We start from the raw sequence: 22,570 nt of genomic DNA, 5'->3' as shown, positions 1-22,570 counted from the left end.
GGGCGTGGAGGGGACGACACACTCTCAGCTGTCAGCCCGGCTTGGGGTTGGACAAAAGTCTCAGGGAAGGTATACGGAGGTTCTTTGTTTTGTCAACAGGCCTAGAGGTATAGTCCTCCAACTCTAGTCTCTCTTTCAGTTGCATGGGTCCTGTACCCCCTGGATGGGTCTCAGCTAAGTCGACTACCTTGCTGGTAACACCTAGTTTGGCCCAACCTACAGCTGGGGGAGGGGAATCTGGGAGGGAGGCAGACCTTGGCCTTCCTGTTTCACAGGGTCGCAGCCCAGGGCCCTGAAAATGTAACACCCTGGGTGGCCTAAGTTTGGCCCACCTCCCAGTCACCTTCTCCTGAGCCACTGCCTACCACACCTGATGTCTCCATTTGGGGCATGTCTGCTGTTAAGTAAAGCTCCTTGGCTTCAAACCCCCAATCTAGGGGCCAATGCAGGTGACCCTCTGGTGTCCCTGCACACAGTTTTCCCTCCTTTGTTATTGTTGAAGGTAAAGGGGTAGGGGCTGTTTTTTCTACTGCTGCAGAGCAGTACTTCTCTCTTTCCCTACCCCTACGGGAGCTCTCTTTATACTGGTCCTTTCTCCAGGAGCATGTTAGGCAGTGTCTGAGGGCAAAGTTTTCCTGGCCCAGTACTGCTCCAGCCCTTCTCTTTTTTCTCAGACTTGGTGTGGGGTCTATAAACTCCATCACAGAAGATAACTAATTTTAATTTGTTGATGCATGCAAGTAACTTCTATTATTGTTTCTGGAGTACATTATGTTTGTCCTTGTGTTGCTCAGTTAACTAAATTCATTAAGTCCCTCTGGAGTGTCTCTCAGTCCTCCCTAATCTTCAATAATAAGTTCTATGTTAGAAATAGAATTTTCTCACTATTTTTCCTTATCCCCCTAACTTTTAGATTGTTGTTTGATGTATTTAAACATCAGTAGCATCACACTTAACCTTACTGTAGGATTTTCTGTTGATTTCAGAGAAACTTACATAGAACAAGAGCAAGGAGAAACTTCTAATGACCGCAACGATAAAGCCATCCGGGTAGCAACAAAATGGTATGATGAACACTTGAAGAAAATAAACAATGAGGAGACCATACAAGTTATTTTACTAACAAATGACAGAAATAATAAAGAGAAGGCTGTGGAAGAGGGATTAACTGCTTATACATGTAAGTTTATTGATATGAAGTATTTGACTTATTGCTGACATGTAAAAATCCCCCTAGTGTCTTCATACTTATCTTGTAAATAAATAATTTTGTGCCTTTGTTTTTATAGGTGAAGAATATATAAAGAGCTTGATAGCTAATCCTGATCTTGTAGATCGGCTTGCTTGTGTATCTGATGAAGGGGTATGTTTTCTTTTATTTATTTTTTGTTCCAGCTCTTCAAAAGAAATATAAATGTTTTGCAGTATGGTAAAATTAGTCTTTGTGTCTTAATTTATCACAGTTTAATGACAGTATTGTTTTGCTGCTGCTGCTCTAGAGAAATAAAATGGGAAATGCTGCTCTGAATGCACTGTTTATGCAGTTATTAGAAAATAGCTACAAGTTACATGCAGAAGTCACAGTTACGGTAGAGAGCTCCTCATTCAGTGTCGGATGAAAACAATATCAATTGAACAAAAAAATGTAGATCCATATCCAGAATAATTGGTGCAAACAAAAATTGCCTAAAACTGGATTGTGGACCAGTTAGCTCTTTGATTGTTCCTGTTGTTTTAGAGTTCACATTAATTTAATATTTTTCATAAGCATTTTCTGTAAAATTTTTAGTTAATATATGGTTTACTTGTATAAACAGTTTAAGTATTCCAAATACCTACATACTCTTATAATTAATAATTTAATATGGGACAAAATATAGATATTTTCTGATTTATTAAATATATTAGAGTTGATGTGGTTTCCAAGGCTCTCACTTTGCTCAATATTTCTCTTAAAGTAGTTGTGGTTTAATAAGTGCTTTAAATCATCTAATTTGGTTGGGATTTTAAAGGCTTGGGATTTGGCAGGAGGTGAGGGGTTACATGGAACATTGATAAATATTGTCTTGGAAACCAGTTTTCCCTCATACAGACTTGATGCTGTCCTGATAAACTCTGAACAAATATAAAAGCACTTGACATCCACACAGTATATGGCTATGGTGTGCAGCTGCAGGCAGAAGGAAAGAACTCCCAGTATGTGATGCTTCCAGGGTCCTTGTACTGTTGCGAAACCTTTTGAGACAGTAATCCGCTTCCTGTTAGCAGTAGCTGAACACATTTTATATACTCTTATTGCTACATAAACAAATGGTTATACCTCTGATTTTTGCACTGGAGTTTGGTAGGCTGAATTTATGTCAATGAACTTAGTTTTAGGATAATTATGAATACAATGAACCAACTACCAATTTTAACTTTTTTAACAGAAAGAAATAGAAAGTGGAAGGATAATTTTTTCAGAGCATCTCCCCCTTAGCAAATTACAACAAGGCATAAAATCTGGAATCTACTTTCAAGGAACCTTCAGAGCCAACAGAGATAATTATCTTGAAGCTACAGTATGGGTTCATGGAGATGCTGAAGAGAACAAAGAAGTGAGTTTTGCATTCGATTTCATATTTTCAGAAACATCCAGTGTGTTTTAATGAATAATTTATGGGTTTCTAAGGATTTAGGTAGATGAGCCACATGACCTCTTGATCTGAAATGTTGCTATAATGTCCATTCACTTAATGAAGGCCCTTCCTCTTAATTTTTTGTGGCCTACATTAATGATCTATATGTGATGTCATCTCGGTTGTCTTTAACTCAGGTTTTCCCCTCAAGATCTTGGTTTTTATAGCACTATCCGCTTCTTTTTTGTGAGCAGTGTGCATTTTATTTTGGCCATTTTTTTTCCCCTCCAGTTTTCTTTGCCGCTAGTCTGACTCTTTTGTTAATGGGAAGTGAGAAGATTCTCTATTGACCGATATACACGTCCACTTATTAAGACCAAGGAAATATGTCTGGAGTGCATTCAAATATATATTTTTTTCTCATCTTCTTGAGCATTTATTGAAGTTAGTAATCTGGGAATGTAATGTAGTAAAATCTCATTCTGTGGGCAAATTAGTGATAGAAAGGTAGGAAAGGTGTCATTTGATTTGTTTAAAAGAAAAAAATCTACAAAACCATAATTTCAGTGGTGTCACCCTCTGCGTGATAGGGAGGACTTGCTGCTTTCTTCTAGCTCTAGGTCCTACAATTGATGGAAACTTTGATAATATAGTGTCTTTGGAAATGGGTCAAGTTAGGTATCATTTAAAAGTCCTGTCTATCAGAAACATAGTGATACCAAACACGACAGACCTAGAATAATTGTGTAAATGTATAGTTGAGAGAATTTTTATAAATCAATATTTTTTAGTTATACTTTAACACAGGGATGCATTGCTTCCATAAAAAGGACATTGATCTTTGGTAATCCTCGGGGAGTTAGCCCTGGCTTGTACGACTGAAAACACTAATTCATTGAGTCATCTCCGTCTAGGGCACCATTGCTAGACAAATTGCCACTCAGTTCTCTCAACTATATACTTCCTACTCAACTTGTACAAGGCACGCTGTTAGCCAAACATTTGCAGGGTGTTGAGTATCTAGTCTGTGCACACAAGCATTTGATTGCCTGAAGGATTGATTCGGAAGTGCGTGGTATTTTACACATCACTGGTGTGTGATAAATTCTTCCTCCAAGACCCATCCATGCCCAGTGTGGGAGGATAGTTTTTGGATGTGCTTAATCATCCTCGGAACCATTCCATTGCTTGATGATTTGCCCTTGCAGAAGTCTTGAGTGTAATGTCTTACAGAGAGCACTAGAACATCTGTGTCTCCTGCAAAAATCCAGAGTTTAGTAGCACCCCTCTCTCTGGCATTGAGAGCATACAACAGGGATCGGCAACTGGCTTGCCAGGGTAAGCACTCTGGTGGGCCAGGCCAGTTTGTTTACTTGCCGCGTCCGCAGGTTCGGCCGATTGCGGCTCCCACTGGCGTGGTTCGCCGTCCCAGGCCAATGGGAGCGGCGGGAAGTGGCGGACAGCACATCCCTTGGCTCGCGCTGCTTCCCGCAGATCCCATTGGCCTGGAGCGGTGAACCGCAGCCAGTGGGAGCTGTGATTGGCCGAACCTGCTGATGCAGCAGGTAAACAAACCGGCGTGGCCCACCAGGGTGATTACCCTGGTAAGCCACATGCCAAAGGTTGCAAATCCCTGGCACACAAGATAACTTTAGTGTCAGCCACCTTATGGGAGCTACAAAGAAATTCCTCTGAACTGGGTGAGGCAGCAGCTTCGTTACACCATGTGACAACAGTTCTTTGAACAATTTAATTGATTCCTCTGCATACATGTGAAACATGAGATGGTGTGTTCTAGATCTATAATTAGATTTCACCAATCCAGTAACAGATGTGAACTCCGGGATCACTGTTACAGTTTTATCGAGTCACAGACATTCCCCTTAGACGCTCCAGTCTATCTTGCCACTCAGGCAAGCTGGATTTAGTGATAAATGGTCACTTACACCAAAAATCACAAAATATTCAGGTTGCTTCCCAGTCCCACTCTCTCACCCCAGATCAGTTGGTACCCTAGATCGTATACCAAAGACCAATCCTGTAATAAACTATCTATAGGTTTATTAACCTTTATTAGGAAAAAGAAATGAAAGTTATTTTACAGAGTAAAGCAAGCAAACATACTCACACTGAGTTACCATCTGTGATTCCTAAAGATGACAGAGATGTGGTAATAATCTGTCCGTTCAAAATGTCTTTCTGGGCAGATCCAGGTCAATCCTGGGGAGCTCTGCTTTAGTTTAGTGCAGGGGTCGGCAACCTATGGCACACGTGCCAAAGACAGCACGTGAGTTGATTTTTAATGGCATGCTGCTGCCCTGGCAGGCAACAGCGTGCCATTAAAAATCCGGCCTGGCCTGCTCTTCTCCACCCTCTGCCCCCGCAGGGGAAGAGGGAAGAAGCTTGGTCCTGCCAGCTCCTCTGCCTCTTCCCGGGGTGTGCTGGGTTCCTGCCCCTCCTCCTCCTCCTCTCCGTCCCTCCCTCCCTGCTTGCCAATCAGCTGATGGCCCTTGCGAGGGAGGGAGGAGCAGAGTCAGTGTGCTTGCTGCTCCCGGTGGAGGCAGAGAAGAAGTGGGCAAGGCCTTGGGGAAGGGGGGCTGGAATTGGGGCATATCCCCTCCAGCCCCCTGCTGTGAGCACCCCACGATCCCAGTCCACACCCCCAGCCCTCTGCCCTGAGCCCTGCAGTCCCCCTCTCCCCCAAGCCCCTGCCGTGAGCCCGGAACCCCCCCCACACACACCCAGCCCTCTGCTTGACTTCTTCAACCCCCCCCCACACACACACACACGCCTCCAGCCCTGACTCTGTCATCCCCACGCACTCCCCACATCCCCATCCCCACCCTGAGCACCAAACGGGAGCTCCTGCATCCTCTCCCCCCACACACACATTCCCATCTGCACCCCTCGCACCAAATGGGAGCTGCCCAGGTAAGCGCTCCGCACCCAAACCTCCTGCCCCAACCGTGAGCCCCCCTCCCTCATTCTAGCTCCTGGCCAGACCCTTCACCCCCAGCCCTGTGCTCAGTGCACTCCCACCCTCAGCTCAGTGCAGAGAAAGGGGAAGAGAATGGGCCAGAACCAGGGAGAAGGTAGGTACCCACTGTATGTGGGCAGGGCCGGGACCCCAGACTGGCAGCGGGCTGAACGGGTCTGGCAGCTGGGATCCCGGCTGGCAGGAGCCGGCGGATGGAACCCCTGAGCGGCAGCGGGTTGAGCCGCTCAGCCCACTGCTGGTCTGGGGTCCTGGCCGCCGGCCCCGCACAGCCCGCTGCCGGTCTGGAGTTCTAGCTACCGGCCCCTTACCAGCCAGGGTCCTGGCCACAGGCCCCACTCAGCCTGCTGCCGGCCTAGGTGAACAGAACCCCAGACCAGCAGCGGGCTGAGCGGGCCGGTGGCGTAAGAGCAACATTTTAATTTAATTTTAAATGAAGCTTCTTAAATGTTTTGAAAACCTTGTTTATTTTATAATACAACACTAGTTTAGTTATATAATATATAGACTTATAGAGAGAGACCTTCTAGAAAACATTAAAATGTATTACCGGCACATGAAACCTTAAATTAAAGTGAATAAATGAAGACTCGGCACACCACTTCTGAAAGGTTGCCGACCCCTGGTTTAGTGTCTCTGACCCTGTGAGAGTTCAAACAGCAAAGAGAGATGAATAGTTTTCTTTTGACCCTGTTTTATGTTTAACTTTTGACCTTCCAGTCCATGAGAGGAGCTCCCTTGCATGTAGCATTTCCAAGGTGTGATAAGGCCATTCACCAGTCCTTTGTATTGTGATGTCCTTTAATGATCCATTTAATTTTGATAGACCTTCTTAATGGGTGGGAAGGACGATTCCCCTGCCTGTGTTCACAAGTTCAGAGCAAACGTTTTCAAGGTCATATAGCAAAACTTACATATTTCCTTTATAGAATGGGATACAGACCTTAAAGTGAGATTAACATATGTAGCAACTTACAAACGTTTCATAGAGTCTAAACACTAAATACATTCTTACAATAATAATACCTATTATTACAAACATGCTGATTTGGTTTGCAGCTATGAGTCTGTCAGTTCTGACCAACTCTGTAGGCATTAGCTAGAACTGGCACTTGGTTTACCAGTGTCACAAGGGAAACATATGAAAGGTCACGTGTGTCTTTATTAAAGTTTCTTATACGTTTAAGCTAAATTTTTAAATCCGTTGAAACAAAGATTAAAAATAAAAAGGAGATTAAACTTGGAAAATCCAAGCATTATCTGGGTTAAAATCTGAAAAAAATGTGTGGTTACTAGGAGTGAGAATACTAGAAAAGTATTTTTAGTACTGAAAGAGACCTGGGGTGGAAAAAATAGTTTTTTATAGCTCTTATATTGGTCTGTGTAAGCTCTTTGGGACAGGGACTGCTGCTTCTATTGTATGTGTGTACTGTGCCCAACACAATAGGGCCTCTGGGGGACTACTGTAAAATTTTGTAATTTTAATATCTAAAACATTGTTTTCTTAAACAGATAATTATACAAGGACTTAAAAATTTAAACCGAGCCGTTCATGAAGATCTAGTAGCTGTGGAACTGTTGGCAAAAGACCAGTGGGTTGCACCATCCTCTGTAGTTTTGCAAGATGAGGGTCAAAATGAAGACGACGATGAAAATGAAGAGGAGAAAGAAAATACTGTATGATATAAATTACAGGTTTCTGATTCAGTCCTATTTGTGCTCCTGTGTTGTCTCCTTTCTTCTCGTTGCCTGGCACCCTAGAGCAACATCTATTTCAGCTCTTGAAAGATGAATTCAATAGGTCTAGTCAAAAATGTCCAAAATTTATAGTTTGGACAAAAAGGATAAAATTTTGAAACAATGATTCCTATTTTTTTCATCCAGTTCTAGTGGTGAGAGATGTGAAATCAGGAATGCCAGTGTAACCAGGTCGTGGCTGGATAGAGACTTTCTTATCTCTCACTCTCTTTTCCATGTGATTTGTATAAAAGTTTCCTTCAAAACTAGATGTATCCTCTAATTTACCTGCTTTTCTTATTCTTTTTTTCTTTTTTTTTAATTTTTAAGGGGATGATAATTTGATAACTTAACTTTTTATTCCTATACCAAGAAAGTAAATATTAATGCAGGGATCGGCAACCTTTGGCCCGCGGCCTGCCAGGGTAAGCATCCTGTCGGGCCAGGCTGGTTTGTTTACCTGCTGCGTCCGTAGGTTTGGCCAATCGCGGTTCCCACTAGCCGCCATTTGCTCTCCCAGGCCAATGGGGGCTACGGGAAGCAGCACAGGCTGAGGGATGTGCTGGCTGCCACTTCCCGCCACCCCCGTTGGCCTGGAGCGGTGAACCGCGGCCAGTGGGAGCCACAGTCAGCCTAACCTGCAGAAGTGGCAGGTAAACAAACCGGCCCGGCCCGCGAGGGTGCTTACGCTGGCAGGCAGCGGGCCAAAAGTTGCCAATCCCTGCATTAATGATACTAGTACTTAGCAGCAGCTTAAGCAGGAAGCAATAAAATACCTTACAAAAACATTGGTTATTTAAAACAAAAAACCCCCAACAACCAGGAAATTCACACGTAAGGTTAAATTTCACATGTTTTCAAATATTTATATTTCTTTTAAATACATAGAAAAGATGCCTGCGCTGTTTAAACACTACCTTTAGTAATTTCTGAGAGAAATCAGAAACTTCGCCATCCTTTTATTTTTGATTACAAATAATTTGTAACAGATTTCTTCTAATCAGTGATCACAAAAACTGGGATGCCTTAATCTTAATTACACAATTGTCCTGCCATCTCCTGCTTTTATTATAGTCATACGGATGTACTAAATATGGATAGATATGTAAAAAAGATACTGTACAAGTTTCTAATTAGAAAAATAGCACACTGGGGGTGATCAGTCCCTGCTCATAAATGGTCTCACTCCTGAAATGTATGGAAGTTCTCACGTGATTATCTTCTGATTCCATGCACGAGCCAGTTATTAGATGGAGCTAGGTCCAGATTACAGCACTTGCATGAAAAGAGCAAAGGTTAAGTGTGATGACAAACCATTAGCCTTCAGTGGGGTCATGTATGTAAGTAACCAGCTATAAAACATTCTGTGGTGCGTATTTGTGATACTCCATTCACAGAAAGAGACAGGAAGATAGTGTTTCTGTGGGGGTAGAGTTAAGATCGTGTGGGCACCTTAATTTCCATATAGTCAAATGCCTGTTACATTAAATTTGAATTTCCTGACTTTTAAATTGTTGTTTTAAAATAAGCACATAGCCCCCGCCCCCCCCCCCATCTCATTCGCATCCCCAAGTAATGAGAGTCTTTTTGTTAAGAGGTTTACAGAACAGCAAGGGTGGAGGAAAGTAGGGGGATTGCGTGGGCAGCAGAACAAGAGAGCATTCCTCTCTCACACACAGATTTGAGGTCATTGGAGATAATCAGCTGAACATGAGCTCCCAGTTTGACCTGGTGCCAAAAGAGCTAATGTGATGCTGGGATGAATAAACCGGGTAATCTCAAGTAGGGGCAGATAGATTGTTTTACATCTATATTTATCACTGGTGCGACTACTGCTGGAATACTGTATCTGGTTCTGGTGCCCACAATTCAAGAAGGATGTTGATAAATTAGAGTTCAGAGAAGAGCTATGAGAATGATTAAAGGATTAGAAAACCTGCCTTATGACAATAAATACATTGATCTCTTTAAGTCTATCTTGACAAAGGGGTGACTTGATCAGTTATAAGTACATACATTGGGAACAAATATTCAATAATGGGCTCTTTATCTAACAGAGAAAGGTATACCTGATCCAAATGCTGAAAGATTAAGCTAGAAAAATTCAGACTGGAAATAAGGCGTACATTTTTAAGTGAGAGTAATTAAGCATTGGAACAATTTACCAATGGTCATGGTGGAGTCATGACTGCATGTTTTTTCAAAAAGATCTCTAGGATTATTTTGGGGGCAGTTCTGTCGCTGGTGTTATGCAGAAAGTCAGACTAGGTGATATGTCATCCCTTCTGGCCTTGGAATCTATGGACCCTTTTTGCAGCTTTTTTCCCCTCCACTGTTTTCTTATGTGTAATATATCTGTAAATTTAGGGTTAATACCAGTTTAATCTAGATCAAAGCAGCTGATGTCACACCTTGCAGACATTAAAAGTGGTGTAAAGGATATGGGAGGAGGGGAGAGGCATGGTTCTATTTATGATGTCATAATCTAGTTTATGAACATTACAGTGACTGATAAAATTGTGTCCTTTAAAGCATGCGTTAGATTATTTACTATATTAGCTATATTAAAATCATGAATTCAAATACAGTTTGTGTTTAAATCCTAGCTAAAGTCTTCTGTAAACAAGAACATGTTGAGACCATCAGGAAGAGTAGTAGGTATTATAAAAAGAAATTGGAGACCATTTTGTGGCATGCTTTCCAAATCACAGATAAAAGAGGTAAGCAAATACTCTGTTTGTTGTAAATGTTTAAAAAAAAAAAAAGAGGGGGAAGGGGAAAAGTTATTTCTCCTCCTTTTCTCTTTCAACAGGCCAGACGGCATTTGTTTACACCAGCTGATCGCAGAATCCCTCGAATTCGAATAGAAACCAGACAAGCTTCCACATTAGAGGGACAAAGAATTATTGTTGCTATTGATGGTTGGCCCAGAAATTCCAGATATCCTAATGTAAGTTTAAAATAAAAATTTCATTATTATACATCTGAGGATAGTAATTTTTAATCTAATGATCAGAACTATTAGTAGTATTAAGCTAGATGATTTAAAATCTTTTTGTGTTACATGTTTTGAGTACCTTTAGCGATGCTGAGGAAGTTCCCAACATAATTGAGTGAATAACATTTGAGGCCGCAGCTCTCAGACTTGAGCGTCTAAGTGGCCCCACTTTTTTTCAGAGGTGCTGAGCATCCATAGCTGCTACTTACTTTCAGCTCTTGTATTTAGGCTTTGAAAGTCTGGTCCTAAAGTTCTGAAATGAAATATTTCTGAACTGACTCCAGTGTTTTACTTATATAAACTAGGGAATGCTGTGTTTTCCTTTTCCTGTACAGTGTTGCATACACTGACAGTACTCAAAAATAATAAACAGGGTTTTTGAAGTTAACCTGTGTGAAGCACTTTGAGACTTCAAAGTGAAAGAAGAATTTCATATTTCTAACAATCTGGGAAACTAAATCAGTATCAAAAGAGTATTATAATCTGAAATATGGAGAGAGTATAACTGGAGAGAGTACCATCTCTCTCATAAGGAGGCCATCGGGGTTCCAAAGTGGGAAATACGCAGTGGGTAAAATCTTGAAATTTAAATACCTTTTGGCCAGAACAGTTCTTAAGGAATGTGTGCACCACAAAAAAACAATGGATCTCCAAGATGACAAAGTAGCTAAAGGAAGAGTGTACTGTACAGTTTAGTTCAATAACAGCCTAAGATATTGTAGGGTTAAGTATTTGATTGTCAAACAGCCCTGTGTCAAGATTTTGCTTAAATCTCTCTTGCTCTCTCATTTCTTAGGGTCACTTTGTAAAGAATTTAGGAACTGCTGGAGATAAAGAGACTGAGACAGAAGTTCTGCTTCTTGAACATGATGTTCCCCATCAGCCTTTCTCCCAGGCTGTTCTTAGCTTTCTACCAAAAATGCCATGGAGCATTACAGAAGAGGTAAATTAAAAACACATGTAACAATGTGGCTGCTACCTGAGCACCCCCTTGTAGCACTCTACCTCTGTTTTCCCTTTTCAGGGCTCCTTTTGAGCTCCACACAGTCTTTGTCTCTGTTCAGTGATACCCCTCCTTAGGGACTGGTTTTATTGGCATATGGTTCAAAATAAACACGCGCACACAAAAAGATCTACCCCCTGCCTGAAACTGGGCACAGCTCCTTCTCTCTGAGGTACTGTCTCAAAACGCTCCTAGTGTCATAGGCTCTTCCCTGCTTCAGTAAGCCATTCTCAGCCTCCCTTGGGGTTGACCCTTGATCTCAGGGTCTTTGCTGTAGGACCTTTTCTCACTCTCTGCAGTCTCTGTACTGCTTCTTCCTTTATAGGGCCAGGTGTTTTCCCTTAAGACCAGTTCAGACCAGGTATCCAGTCATAGAGTGCACTGGACCACACTCCCTCTTAAAGGGGCCAGTCACTCTATGACAACACCAGTTTTAACTGAGCTCAGTGACTAACACGTCTCCTCCTTCAAAACCAGACACAAAATTTCTCTGTCTTGTTGCAAAGGGATTTCAGAGAATAAAGATGGGAGGGAAAGAACTTTTCCAAACCTACCATCTCTTGGGATGAGAATTTTAAAATGTTATTTCTACCTCACTCCTCCCTTCAAGAGATATGCTGTATGAGATTGCTTCAGCCACTCTTTTAAATCTTCAAAGCATATTCAATACAAAACCAACTAGTTAACTTCCTGTTTAATGAGTTCCAAGTACATTTCCTCCAATGATTTAACTTAAATGTGGGAAATGACTATTTTAGGTTTTATGAAATAATCAAGGCACTTTACAAACATTGACTGACCCTTGTTATAACCTCTGTGAGGTAGGTGGGTAGTATCCTCATTTTACATTCATTACACATATTCATTTGCAACTTTTTTTTAAACTGGGAAACTGAGACAGAGAGGTTATATGATTTCTCCTAAACCACAACATTTTCCATGAACTCCAAGTCAGTATGGACTGTGCAAAGGATCAGGAGCCAAAAAAAAAAATACTGGCTCTGACACTGAGGGACTGAGTGTCAGAATCAGTATTTCTTGGCTCCTGATCCTTTGCTAACTCCGTGTTGACTCAGTTCATGAAAAGCTTGTCTTTTTTTCTTCTGTTTGCCAATAAATAGCAAATGCTTTAAAAATTTATCATAGTTCTTCTGTCCATCACTGTAGTACCTGTACACCTTGACCTAACTGTATACAAGAGAGAAGCTTTTCTAAAACATAAAGTCAATGTGACCTGTGCTCCCACTTTAAAAATCTTACCCCAAAGTACATTCCTCTAATGACATTTTGTAGTTTGGTTTCTACAGTATGTTTGAAAAACTTGTTTAAAATTTCAGGACATGAAATTTAGAGAAGACTTAAGGTATCTGTGTGTATGCAGTGTGGATCCTCCAGGCTGTACTGATATTGATGATGCATTACATTGCAGAGAACTGGAAAATGGAAATCTAGAGGTATTTTGTTCCCTTATTTTTCTATCTATGGGTCATTTATTTGTCCTTTCCTCCCACCTCCCTTTTTCTCAAACAACAGTGTAATGGCAGGAGGAACTGAAATGGGATTTCTTTAATGTGTAACACTAGAAAATGTTTTTGTCTTCATCAGTTGCAATAATGGAGCCACTGATGTCAGCATGTTAAATGAAATTTGACTGAGTGGACAAGAAGGATTTTTAAAAATATTTCTTGAGATGAAATGTCACTTTTCCTATAAAGTCACAAAAAAGATGTTTTTCTTTTTTAATTTGAAATGTGTGTGCGATCTGCAATGTTATGGTCAGCATTTAGAGTAAATGCTGTGTTAGATTGTTTCAGCAAGACTCTGGTCTACACTAGAAAATTAAGTAGGTTTAACTGTCAATTGGGCGTGAAAAATCCATATCACTGAACGGCGTTATTAAGCTGACCTAAGTCCTCATGCAGACAGCGCTAGGTTGACAGAAGAATTCTTGCGTCAACCTAGCTACCAGCTAGCTATCAGGGAGGTGGATTACTGCCTCTGACAAGAGAACACCTCCTGTCGGCACAGGTAGTGTCTACAATTAAAACGCTATGGCAGTGAAGCTACAACAACGCATCTGTGGCATTTTAAATGGCGGCAAGTCCTTAAAGTGGTTGCCAGTAGGAGACATTTCTGGCTGTAAAACATATTTAGCTACAATCCCCAGTTCTCACTCATAATTTTCCCAATAATCCTGCTCTTGGCTTGAAATCTTCCAAGTGTGCTGTCTGCCCAAAGATCTTACATCTTTTTTTTCTTCCTTTTTTTGACCCATTTATGTTTGGCTATTCTTTAAGTTATGCACAGATTAAATAAATAGTTAATGGAAATTTGACAGACTTAGCATGGAATTAAGTCTCACTGAGATCTAGGGCTAGGTGTGAAAAACATTGGTTTTCAGTTAGTAAAGGTATGACCATTTGAAATTAGTTGTTTTGCACATGCACAATATGAAGTATTTTAATACTTCCAATGTGTAGTAGTAGGCCCTCACCCTGCATTTACAAGCCCATAGATGGACTCCTGTGAGGTCATTTGTGCTGTTTAGCCTTTTTGATCTCCAGTCCTGATGTCTTTGTAGGGTGAGGGTCATAATACAGATGCACGTACATATGTGTATAGCTTTCCAGTTATCTAAAACTGTGCGCTTATATCCAGGTAGCACAGGTTCACTAGTGAACTCTGGTGTCTATTTAGAAAAAAAAAGTGAAATATTAATACTAGTTAACATTTAATATTGAGAACCCAAGCCCGTATTTCAGGAAATTTGAAAAGATAATTTTTACCACAAAGTTGCCATGCATAGTATTTGCTATTCCCATTTTCCATATATTATATTCAAGGATTTTTACAAAGGTTGAGAAGGTGGGTGTTGTTTTGGGTTTTTTTTGAGTTGCTCATAAAACCTCACAACTAGTTGTACTGTGTGTTTGGTATATATTAGCTTGTGACGATAATAGCAGATAAGACCAAAATTGTAGGGCTAGCAAACATGGAGGAAGACAAAACCAAATTGCAATTTGGCTTGGAGAGGGAATAGAGAAGTGGGGGCTGCAAGCAACAAGGAGAGTGACCATCCCAATAAATGTAAAGTCTCTCACTTAGACAATCAATGTGCACCCCAATGTTGTATCTACTGTAAACATCACTTTAAAGTGAAATTAAATCAATGTTACTTGTTCATGTAATCCAGGGATCGGCAACCTTTTGCACACAGCCCACCAGGGTAAGCACCTGTCATCCGACTGGCCGCAGTTCACCGTCCCAAGTCAATGGGGGCTGTGGGAAGCAGCGCGGGCCAAGGGATGTGCTGGCCAATGCTTCCTGCCACCCCCATTGGCTTGGAGCGGCGAACTGCGGCCAGTGGGAGCCGCGATTGGCTGAACCTGCGGACGCTGCAGGTAAACAAACTGTGCTTACCCTGGTGGACCACGTGCCAAAGGTTGCCGATCACTGATGTAATCAATCGCAGTAGTTGCTGCAGGGAAATGAGATTGTGAGGAGAGATGGAAAAACACAGAGGGTCTTTCATATTGTGAATGTCTGCTTAATATAATTCAAGAAAACACTGCTTCAGTCCGTAAAATGCATACAATGTGATATGCTGAAAGTCATGTTTTATTTTTTTCAAAGGTTGGTGTACATATTGCAGACGTCAGCCATTTTATTCGACCAGGAAATGCTTTGGACCAAGAGTCAGCAAAAAGAGGGACAACCGTGTATCTATGTGAAAAAGTAAATGTTCTTTTCGTAGAGCTTTCTTGTTTTGGTGGAATGTTGTTGCTAACATTTTATTTGGAGGAGATGGAGACATATCGTTATCTCCAAGCTGAACAAAAGGGAGGCCTTTAGACTGCACTTAATTTGGATAAAGTGTTGAATTAAACACACGTATCAGGAGTCAGCCAACAGAGCAGGACTGTAGATCATTTTGAGGGTTCTCTCTAAATCACAATAAGAAATGCATCACTTTAGAAGTATGTTGCATATACTGTGTCCCCCAAATAGCAGGATTAAGAGAGGTATTCTATATACTTCTGACTCTGGGTATTAATCTCATTGTAATTTGCAGATCACTGTTAAAGAGAGTTATAGTCCCTTCACTTACTGGTCATCAGTCAGCCAGAGTAGAGCTGACACAGTAATTGGTAGTTACAGCAGAACAATTGGCACAAGTAGGGAATCCTAAAGTAAATACAGTGATGTGGCATTCATAGGCAACAAGAGTCAAAGCTGTGGCGTCTGCTCAATTTTCTTGTTGCAGAATCTCTTTTAGCCTACAGAGGCTCCATCTCATAGATGTCTGTGCCCAATTCAGCTCCATCGGTTTTGTACCGCTTGCAGCGGTGTATTTCTTGTGGACCACCATTTCTTTTCAATAATAGCTACTGTAGAAAGAGCTGTTACAAAAACTGACACCTGTTAGATCCCACTCAGAAGCAATAAGTTTCTTCTGAAGTTGTGTATTCCTTTTTCTTATAAATCTGAAAAAAACTATTTTATATTTTTCATGATGAGATTAATGCCAGCTGGAAGAGCCATTTAATAAAAGCTTAGAACCAATATTTTCTTGCTGTTAAATATTTTATTGTCATATGATTTGAGATGGAAAGAAGTCTCTAACTTATTTAGGTAAAACTGTATGTATTGCTAAGTAGTTGGTTTATCCCTTGTCTTACAGAGGATTGATATGGTTCCAGAGTTGCTTAGCTCCAATTTATGTTCCTTGAGATCCAACGTGGACAGGTTTGTACCTAATCCATATTTAGACCTTGTCCAAGTAGCTCCAGATGTTTTTTCCATGTTTTTAACTGGTTAATTCTTTTTTTTTTTTTTAGGTTTGCATTTTCATGTATATGGGAAATGAACCACAATGCTGACATTTTAAAAACCAGATTTACCAAGAGTGTTATTAATTCCAAGGTTAGTTGTGTATTAAAATATTATTTTAATGCTTATAAAAACAACCTGGATAAACTGTACTGGAAACTGAATGTCCTAAGGATCCAGAGACTCAATATATAGGAGTTTTTCCTTCTTTTCATTACTCCTTTTCTTTTTTCTAAGTTTTTATTTCATTTTATAATTAGAAAATGACTTTTTCAATAAAATCAAAATAAATGCCTTACCTGAATCAACATGTTAAGGCAAATAAACAAGGGGTTACATTTCTCTTCCTATACTTTTTGGCCTGATATACGTTCATAAATGTATGTAAATAATGGGCCTGATTTTCAGATGTGTCAAGCACCCATAACTCCTTGTACAATCAATGGGAGCTGCAAGTGGCCAGCACATCTGAAAATCAGGGCTAACACAAGTCTCTGAGACATTAAAATGTACAGTGTAAAAGCCAAATTTTGTACGTCTGTATATGTGTTTTCTGTTGTGTTTTGTCTCAGAACACTTGAGGATGATGAGGTAAATTCAGTGTTGAGTGGTAGTCTTTGGGATTATGATTTCCTTGTTTGTGCTGGTTTTCAGCATACTTTGACAAAGAACTGTGGCTTGTATTTCCAGCAGAGGGAAGAACATTTTGCTGTTCAATACTCAGTTGTATGTGGTATTGTCACATTTGTTTTTCTTTTCAAGGCATCCCTTACATACGCTGAAGCACAGATGAGAATTGATTCTGCAAGCATGAAAGATGATATTACTACTAGTTTGCGTGGACTAAATAAATTAGCAAAAATTCTGAAGAAGAGAAGAATTGATAATGGGTAAATTTGTTCAAATTGGTTTTAAGGTCATGGTCTCATCTGTTTAGTTGTTTTAAATCTGTCCAACTATATCATGCCGCTTGGTGTTAGTCTGCCCCAGCCAATATAACATTTCAAAGATCAGTGCTAGATTACCATTATAAAGTAATATAGACTATATATAAGGTAGTTATTTTAAGTTCTCCAACTATATTTAACCTTTTAATTTTATTTTGTAAGTTTGCGATAGATATTTGTAATAAGGTTTGTATAGTAAGCCAATTATATTTTACAGCATAGCCGCTTTGCAGAACTTACTGTTTAGACTTGTTTTTTAGTTAAAGGAATGCCAGGAAGTTTCTATAGTGTGGGGGGAAACCACTTAGAGAATTGAGGTTCTAACTAAAACTGAAACAACCTGAGCTGTAGCAGATTGCTAGGTATCATTTGAAATACTTTAATGTACAAGGAATGTATAAAGGAGGGTTATTGTTTCCAGCTTTCATCTTGCAATATTCAGTCATCTCAAGTAGGTGCATATTTAGGAATGTTAACTTTTCTTTATCCCTGCAAGAGGAATATGTGTATACTTCAAGCTGAGGGTGTAATTCCCAGTTTGAGGAGACATACTTGTGCTAGCTTGCCCGGAGTATGTACTAGCATCTCTGATGGGCACACACTTGGGGCTGCTAACCCCTTCCACTGCTGTAGCTACATCCTATCTTTAGCACACTAGCGCGAGTATGTCTCCTTGAGTTGGAAATCACACCCCTAGATTGAAATGTAGACATACCCATAGAAGTGCAGCAACATTTTGGTTTGGGGCTGATCCTCAGAGATGCCAAGCACCCCTAACTCCTGTTAATAGAAATGAGTTGCACTTGCTTGACTTATATCACAGTCAAGCAGTGTAATTGTTCAGACTACTTTTAAACTGAGCCTTCCAGTACTTTTTTGCTGTAATACATGATTATTTTGTTCTGTTTATTGTCTTTCAGGGCTTTAACACTTTCCTCACCCGAAGTTCGTTTCCATATAGATAGTGAAACTCATGATCCTATTGATTTGCAGACCAAAGAGCTAAAGTATGTGTTATGGGTTTCTGGTGGGAGAAGTTGTTTTGTTTATTGAATAGTGCATTTGTAGAGTCCTCTTAAGTTTGGTCAGTTAATCCTAGATGATTGTATGATTTCTATGAATTTCCTAAAAAGTCTATGAAGTATGTAAATCAGGGAGGGTCCCTATTAATATTTCAACTTGATATCTTACTTTTTATGAATTTAGAAAAAAAATTCAAATCCTGAGTGTCTAATGTTAGTGTTAATGGCAGGCTCAGCACTCCCTCTCAATCTCTTGTGGGGCTACCTAACAGTTGATGAACAAAGATAAGAGCTCAGTTCACCAGCTGAAAGGCAGAGGCAGTACCAGCTGAAAGGCAGCGAGCAGGGGAATGAGAGGGTAGAGTCCAGCTTCTGTGCTGCACTTACAGGAAGCAAATGGAGAATCCCTTCCCCAGAATCCTGGAGCACGTGGGGATGAGGCAGAGGGATCCCTACCAGCTCCATCCTGCAAACACTGCCTGTTGAAAACAGGGGACCTGAAGTTTGGGGGCCAAGGGAGGACAGAGCATGGAGTGGGGCACACTGGGAGACAGAGATCTGGGCAGACACACAGCATTTATATACATGCACAATGATCCTGAGACATTTTATGTTAATGTAGGACATAGTGCTACCAAGGGACTTTTGTGAAGAGGGGAACCAAGCTTATCTGTGTAGCCAGCTCCTTGTTTTCCCTTTAAGCCCAGCCCAACTTCTGAGTCAAATTTTTTTTACTCTTTTAGATCCTCTCAACTTTATTTTGCATAGGTGCACATATGTGGAAATGAGTTTTTATGTATCGTGTGCTTTAATATTAGAACAATTATATTAAGAAAATGTAAAGTGGCTCATCCAGCGATTTCCCTTCTGAATAAGTGCTGAATAAACCAGTGCCATGGTGATCTGATTTACAGACTTTTTGTCATTTTTCTCCCCATTCTTCCCCCCAGATAAATTGTAGGATTGATTTAGTGTAACTTTTTTTGCTTTTGTCTCTACCTCCTTTTTGGACCTGTGTAAATATATATGTTTGTCTTTACATATTTTTAAATTTTGTCTACTTATGTTTGTATAAATGTTCCAAATTGCTAGTTTACTAGACTCAGTTTTAGAATCTTGTCAGAGGTAGTAAAAATACTTCTTTATTGAGTGCTTAAGCAAATAAAAATTTAAATATTCTTCTAACAGTGCAAAATGTTTCCTGTTGACAGAGAAACTAATTCCATGGTTGAAGAGTTTATGTTGCTTGCCAATATCTCCGTAGCAAAAAAAATTCATGAAGAATTCTCAGAATATGCCTTGCTGCGGAAACACCCGGCTCCTCCTCCATCAAATTATGACATCCTTGTGAAGGCAGCGAAGTCCAAGGTAAGTTTTAACATTTTAGAATAAAGTAATTATAAATAAAGGCCTATTCTTTGCTTTTCTGCTGTGTAGACCTTTCTCTCTAATGGGCCACTTAAATTCCAAAATTCCATTATTTTGTGTATTCTGTTTTGTTTTTAAATCCAACTTGGCCCTGCAGCATTTAGTCTATGCTTTGTTCCACCAACCCATTTGTCAAATACCTGTTTTTCAATGAAGGAAACAATACAACCTTAAATCTTTTATATCTTGTGGAAGGCTGTTTTTCCCTTTTTAGTCTAAGAGCTCTCTTTTTAAGGTAATTGTGTTGTATTGTATATCATTTATGCTGGTTAATGTATTTTGTATTTACTTAAAGGAAGGGTCAGTGACCTGTAGTTAATGGGTTCTGAAAACAAATACGGCTATTGGAATCTAGAAATAAGCATAGTATTTCAAACATGACCAGTCAGTGGTTTAACATAAACTAAGGTGGGGGGAGGGATAGCTTAGTGGTTTGAGCATTGGCCTGCTAAACCTAGGATTATGAGTTCAATCCTTGAGGGATCTGGGGCAAAAATCTGTCTGGGAATTCATCCTGCTTTGAGCGGGGGTTGGACTGGATGACCTCATGAGGTCCCTTCCAACCTTGATAATTCTATGAATGCTAAAACAACTAACCTTAAAGTTACATGTTCTTGTATAACACTTAGATCAGAGGGATGAGTTAAGATTGGAATTAACTAAAAAGTTGTTGCCTTTCATTAAAGAGAAGTTGAACTTCAATCTTTTTCTGTCTATCTTATGTACATCTTTGTGCCCCTTTCGGGTTGAATTTCTCAAAAAAGTTACCACTTTCTAGAGGCCGTGCACAATTTCTTTCGTGATGAAAGTTCTGCCCCTGACTTGGCATGGTCTTGGATAAGTCACTCCTTAGCTGTAAAATTGGGATGATGATTTTTGTGTTTGTAATCTGAAAAGTGACTGTCAAAATACCATTTTTTCTCAATGGATTTGGTCTGTCTGTGTATTGAGTCCTCTTTATCTAGTATAGCAGCTAAAATTTTAAACTACCGTTTGCCTGGTAAAACCAATAATGCAATGGAACAATGTATCAACAACACTCATGTTTACAAAGATCCAGTTACAGCATCACCACTGAGGACATAATTTGACCTGGAGAATCTTTACTAGTGGTGACGATGTTCCAGAAGGAAAGAGCCCCCCTTTGATTTGGAGAGCTGGTTGAATTTGTAGGGTTGGCACTTGAAGAAACTCTAGCTTTAAAAATGAGCAGACTTATCTTTCTCCTGTTTTTTCTGCATCTCACCTTCAATCCATTGCTGAATGACAAAATGAAAAATCCAAGTGCAGCCCAAAGAAATCATAAAATTATTAATTTTAACAAAGTAATTTCCTCCACCCTCCCTCTGCTACCCTGCTAATTAGATCTGACATTTTGCTGAATTTTTAGAATGTTGGCTTTTAGCTCTTTGCTGCTGGCCCATCAAAGTCCATGTGCAGAAATGTACTGTTCTTTAAGGTACTGACATCTTATCAGATTGTCAGCACTTCTAAGGTGATTTATCAGATATGAGAGAAGTTCTCAAATGGGGGAGAGGTGGAATGTGTTCTGGGTGTGTGAGAGAAGTTTTAGGAAAAAAAGAAAACTTACTGCACAGATTCGGAGCTGGGCAGCCCGAGAGCAGCAGCTGTTGGTTGGGCACCCAGCTCTGAAGGCAGCGCTGCCGCCTGCGGCAGGGGAGAAGTAGGGATGGCAATACCGTACTATGTCACCCTTCTCTGCTGATGCTGACAGCACCGCTGCCTTCAGAGCTGGGTGCCCGGCCAGCAGCCACTGCTCTCTGCTCTGCCTTCAGAGCAGGGTGGCCAGAGAGCAGCAGGTGCTGGCTGAGGGCCGGGGAGTGTCGTAAACTACTACAGACACAAAGAAGGAGGGCACAATCAAATAACTTTGAGAGCCACTGAGATACAGTATGTGGGGCAGCATGTACCTGGTAAGTTTGGAAGTGCTGAGATGGTGCTGTTAAATTCCTGCATATGGCGTTGAAAATTTTTAAGGATTTGACAATAATATAACTCAGGCCTTTTTTCTTACAGAATTTGGAAATTAAGACTGATTCAGCAAAGGCTCTAGCTGACACTTTAGACAAAGCTGAATCTCCTGAATTCCCATATCTAAATACGCTGTTGCGAATCTTGGCCACTCGCTGCATGATGCAAGCTGTCTACTTTTGCTCTGGAATGGATAATGATTTTCATCACTATGGCTTAGCATCGCCTATTTATACACATTTTACTTCACCCATTAGAAGGTAATTTACTTTATGGAACTTTCAAAGGGAAAAAAGCGAGAGTGATGAATGCATTAAAACTACTTTACTTTACATACTGTATCGTGCCTCATAATTAACAACATTTCATTGTAGTTCTTTTGATTTATATTTGAAAAGGATAACTTGTGCAGTGCTCCTGTAATCTTGGTCTGACTCCTGTGTTCCTAGGTTTGCTGTAACTCTTTCCCATGACATCAGGCTCAGTATTCTGATTTCAGTCATACATTCCATAAAATAGGACTGTTTCTGTATTCTAAGTGGAAAGCAATATATCCTTAATATATGATTCTGGTGTATAAAAGCACATTTTTTTTATGTCTATTTAAGATGAGACATGCCAAAAAGAACCTGCAGCAGAATCTGGCTAATCATTACCATGTAGGAGCTCTGTTGCAGAATTTGGGTGTAAAATAATATTTTGGGAGGGATTGATTTACGTATATAAAACGTAGCCTTAATTTAACATTAACTTAGTAAATGACATCGCATCTGTACATTACACAGGGAAGCAACTAACTTACTATTGGCTTAAGTGAGAATGTGATGTGAAAACCAAGTGTGCATGTAAAGGGTAATTCCAATGTGCATGTTTTAAAATAGGGCTTATTTTTACGATTTCCTTGACATACAGGTGGATCTAAGTTTTATGGAAACTACCTGTGCTTATCTTTACTCCCTAGATGTATATTTAAGGCAAATGTGTTGTATATAGATAATTG

The 22,570-nt window shown here is 40.2% G+C and overlaps 1 protein-coding gene across 2 annotated transcripts in view; it reads left to right on the top strand.

Annotated features, from left to right (window-relative positions):
• Nucleotides 1-22,570, top strand: part of DIS3 (DIS3 homolog, exosome endoribonuclease and 3'-5' exoribonuclease) — a 29,704-nt gene that overhangs the window by 3,306 nt on the left and 3,828 nt on the right. For both annotated transcript variants that reach the window (XM_039529601.1, XM_039529602.1), the window contains exons 3-17: nucleotides 987-1,180; nucleotides 1,290-1,363; nucleotides 2,430-2,597; nucleotides 7,126-7,290; nucleotides 9,957-10,070; nucleotides 10,163-10,300; nucleotides 11,145-11,291; nucleotides 12,689-12,805; nucleotides 14,985-15,086; nucleotides 16,033-16,097; nucleotides 16,190-16,274; nucleotides 16,944-17,071; nucleotides 18,049-18,135; nucleotides 19,362-19,518; nucleotides 21,616-21,830. In XM_039529601.1, the coding sequence (XP_039385535.1) occupies nucleotides 987-1,180; nucleotides 1,290-1,363; nucleotides 2,430-2,597; nucleotides 7,126-7,290; nucleotides 9,957-10,070; nucleotides 10,163-10,300; nucleotides 11,145-11,291; nucleotides 12,689-12,805; nucleotides 14,985-15,086; nucleotides 16,033-16,097; nucleotides 16,190-16,274; nucleotides 16,944-17,071; nucleotides 18,049-18,135; nucleotides 19,362-19,518; nucleotides 21,616-21,830 (1,956 nt within the window). The remainder of the gene's footprint in view (nucleotides 1-986; nucleotides 1,181-1,289; nucleotides 1,364-2,429; nucleotides 2,598-7,125; nucleotides 7,291-9,956; nucleotides 10,071-10,162; nucleotides 10,301-11,144; nucleotides 11,292-12,688; nucleotides 12,806-14,984; nucleotides 15,087-16,032; nucleotides 16,098-16,189; nucleotides 16,275-16,943; nucleotides 17,072-18,048; nucleotides 18,136-19,361; nucleotides 19,519-21,615; nucleotides 21,831-22,570) is intronic.

The sequence above is a fragment of the Mauremys reevesii genome, linkage group 1 (genome assembly GCF_016161935.1).
Source record: "Mauremys reevesii isolate NIE-2019 linkage group 1, ASM1616193v1, whole genome shotgun sequence".
Classification (NCBI taxonomy): Eukaryota; Metazoa; Chordata; order Testudines; family Geoemydidae; genus Mauremys; species Mauremys reevesii.
Note: the sequence above shows the minus strand (reverse complement) of the source record. Positions and strands in the feature narration are given on the sequence as shown.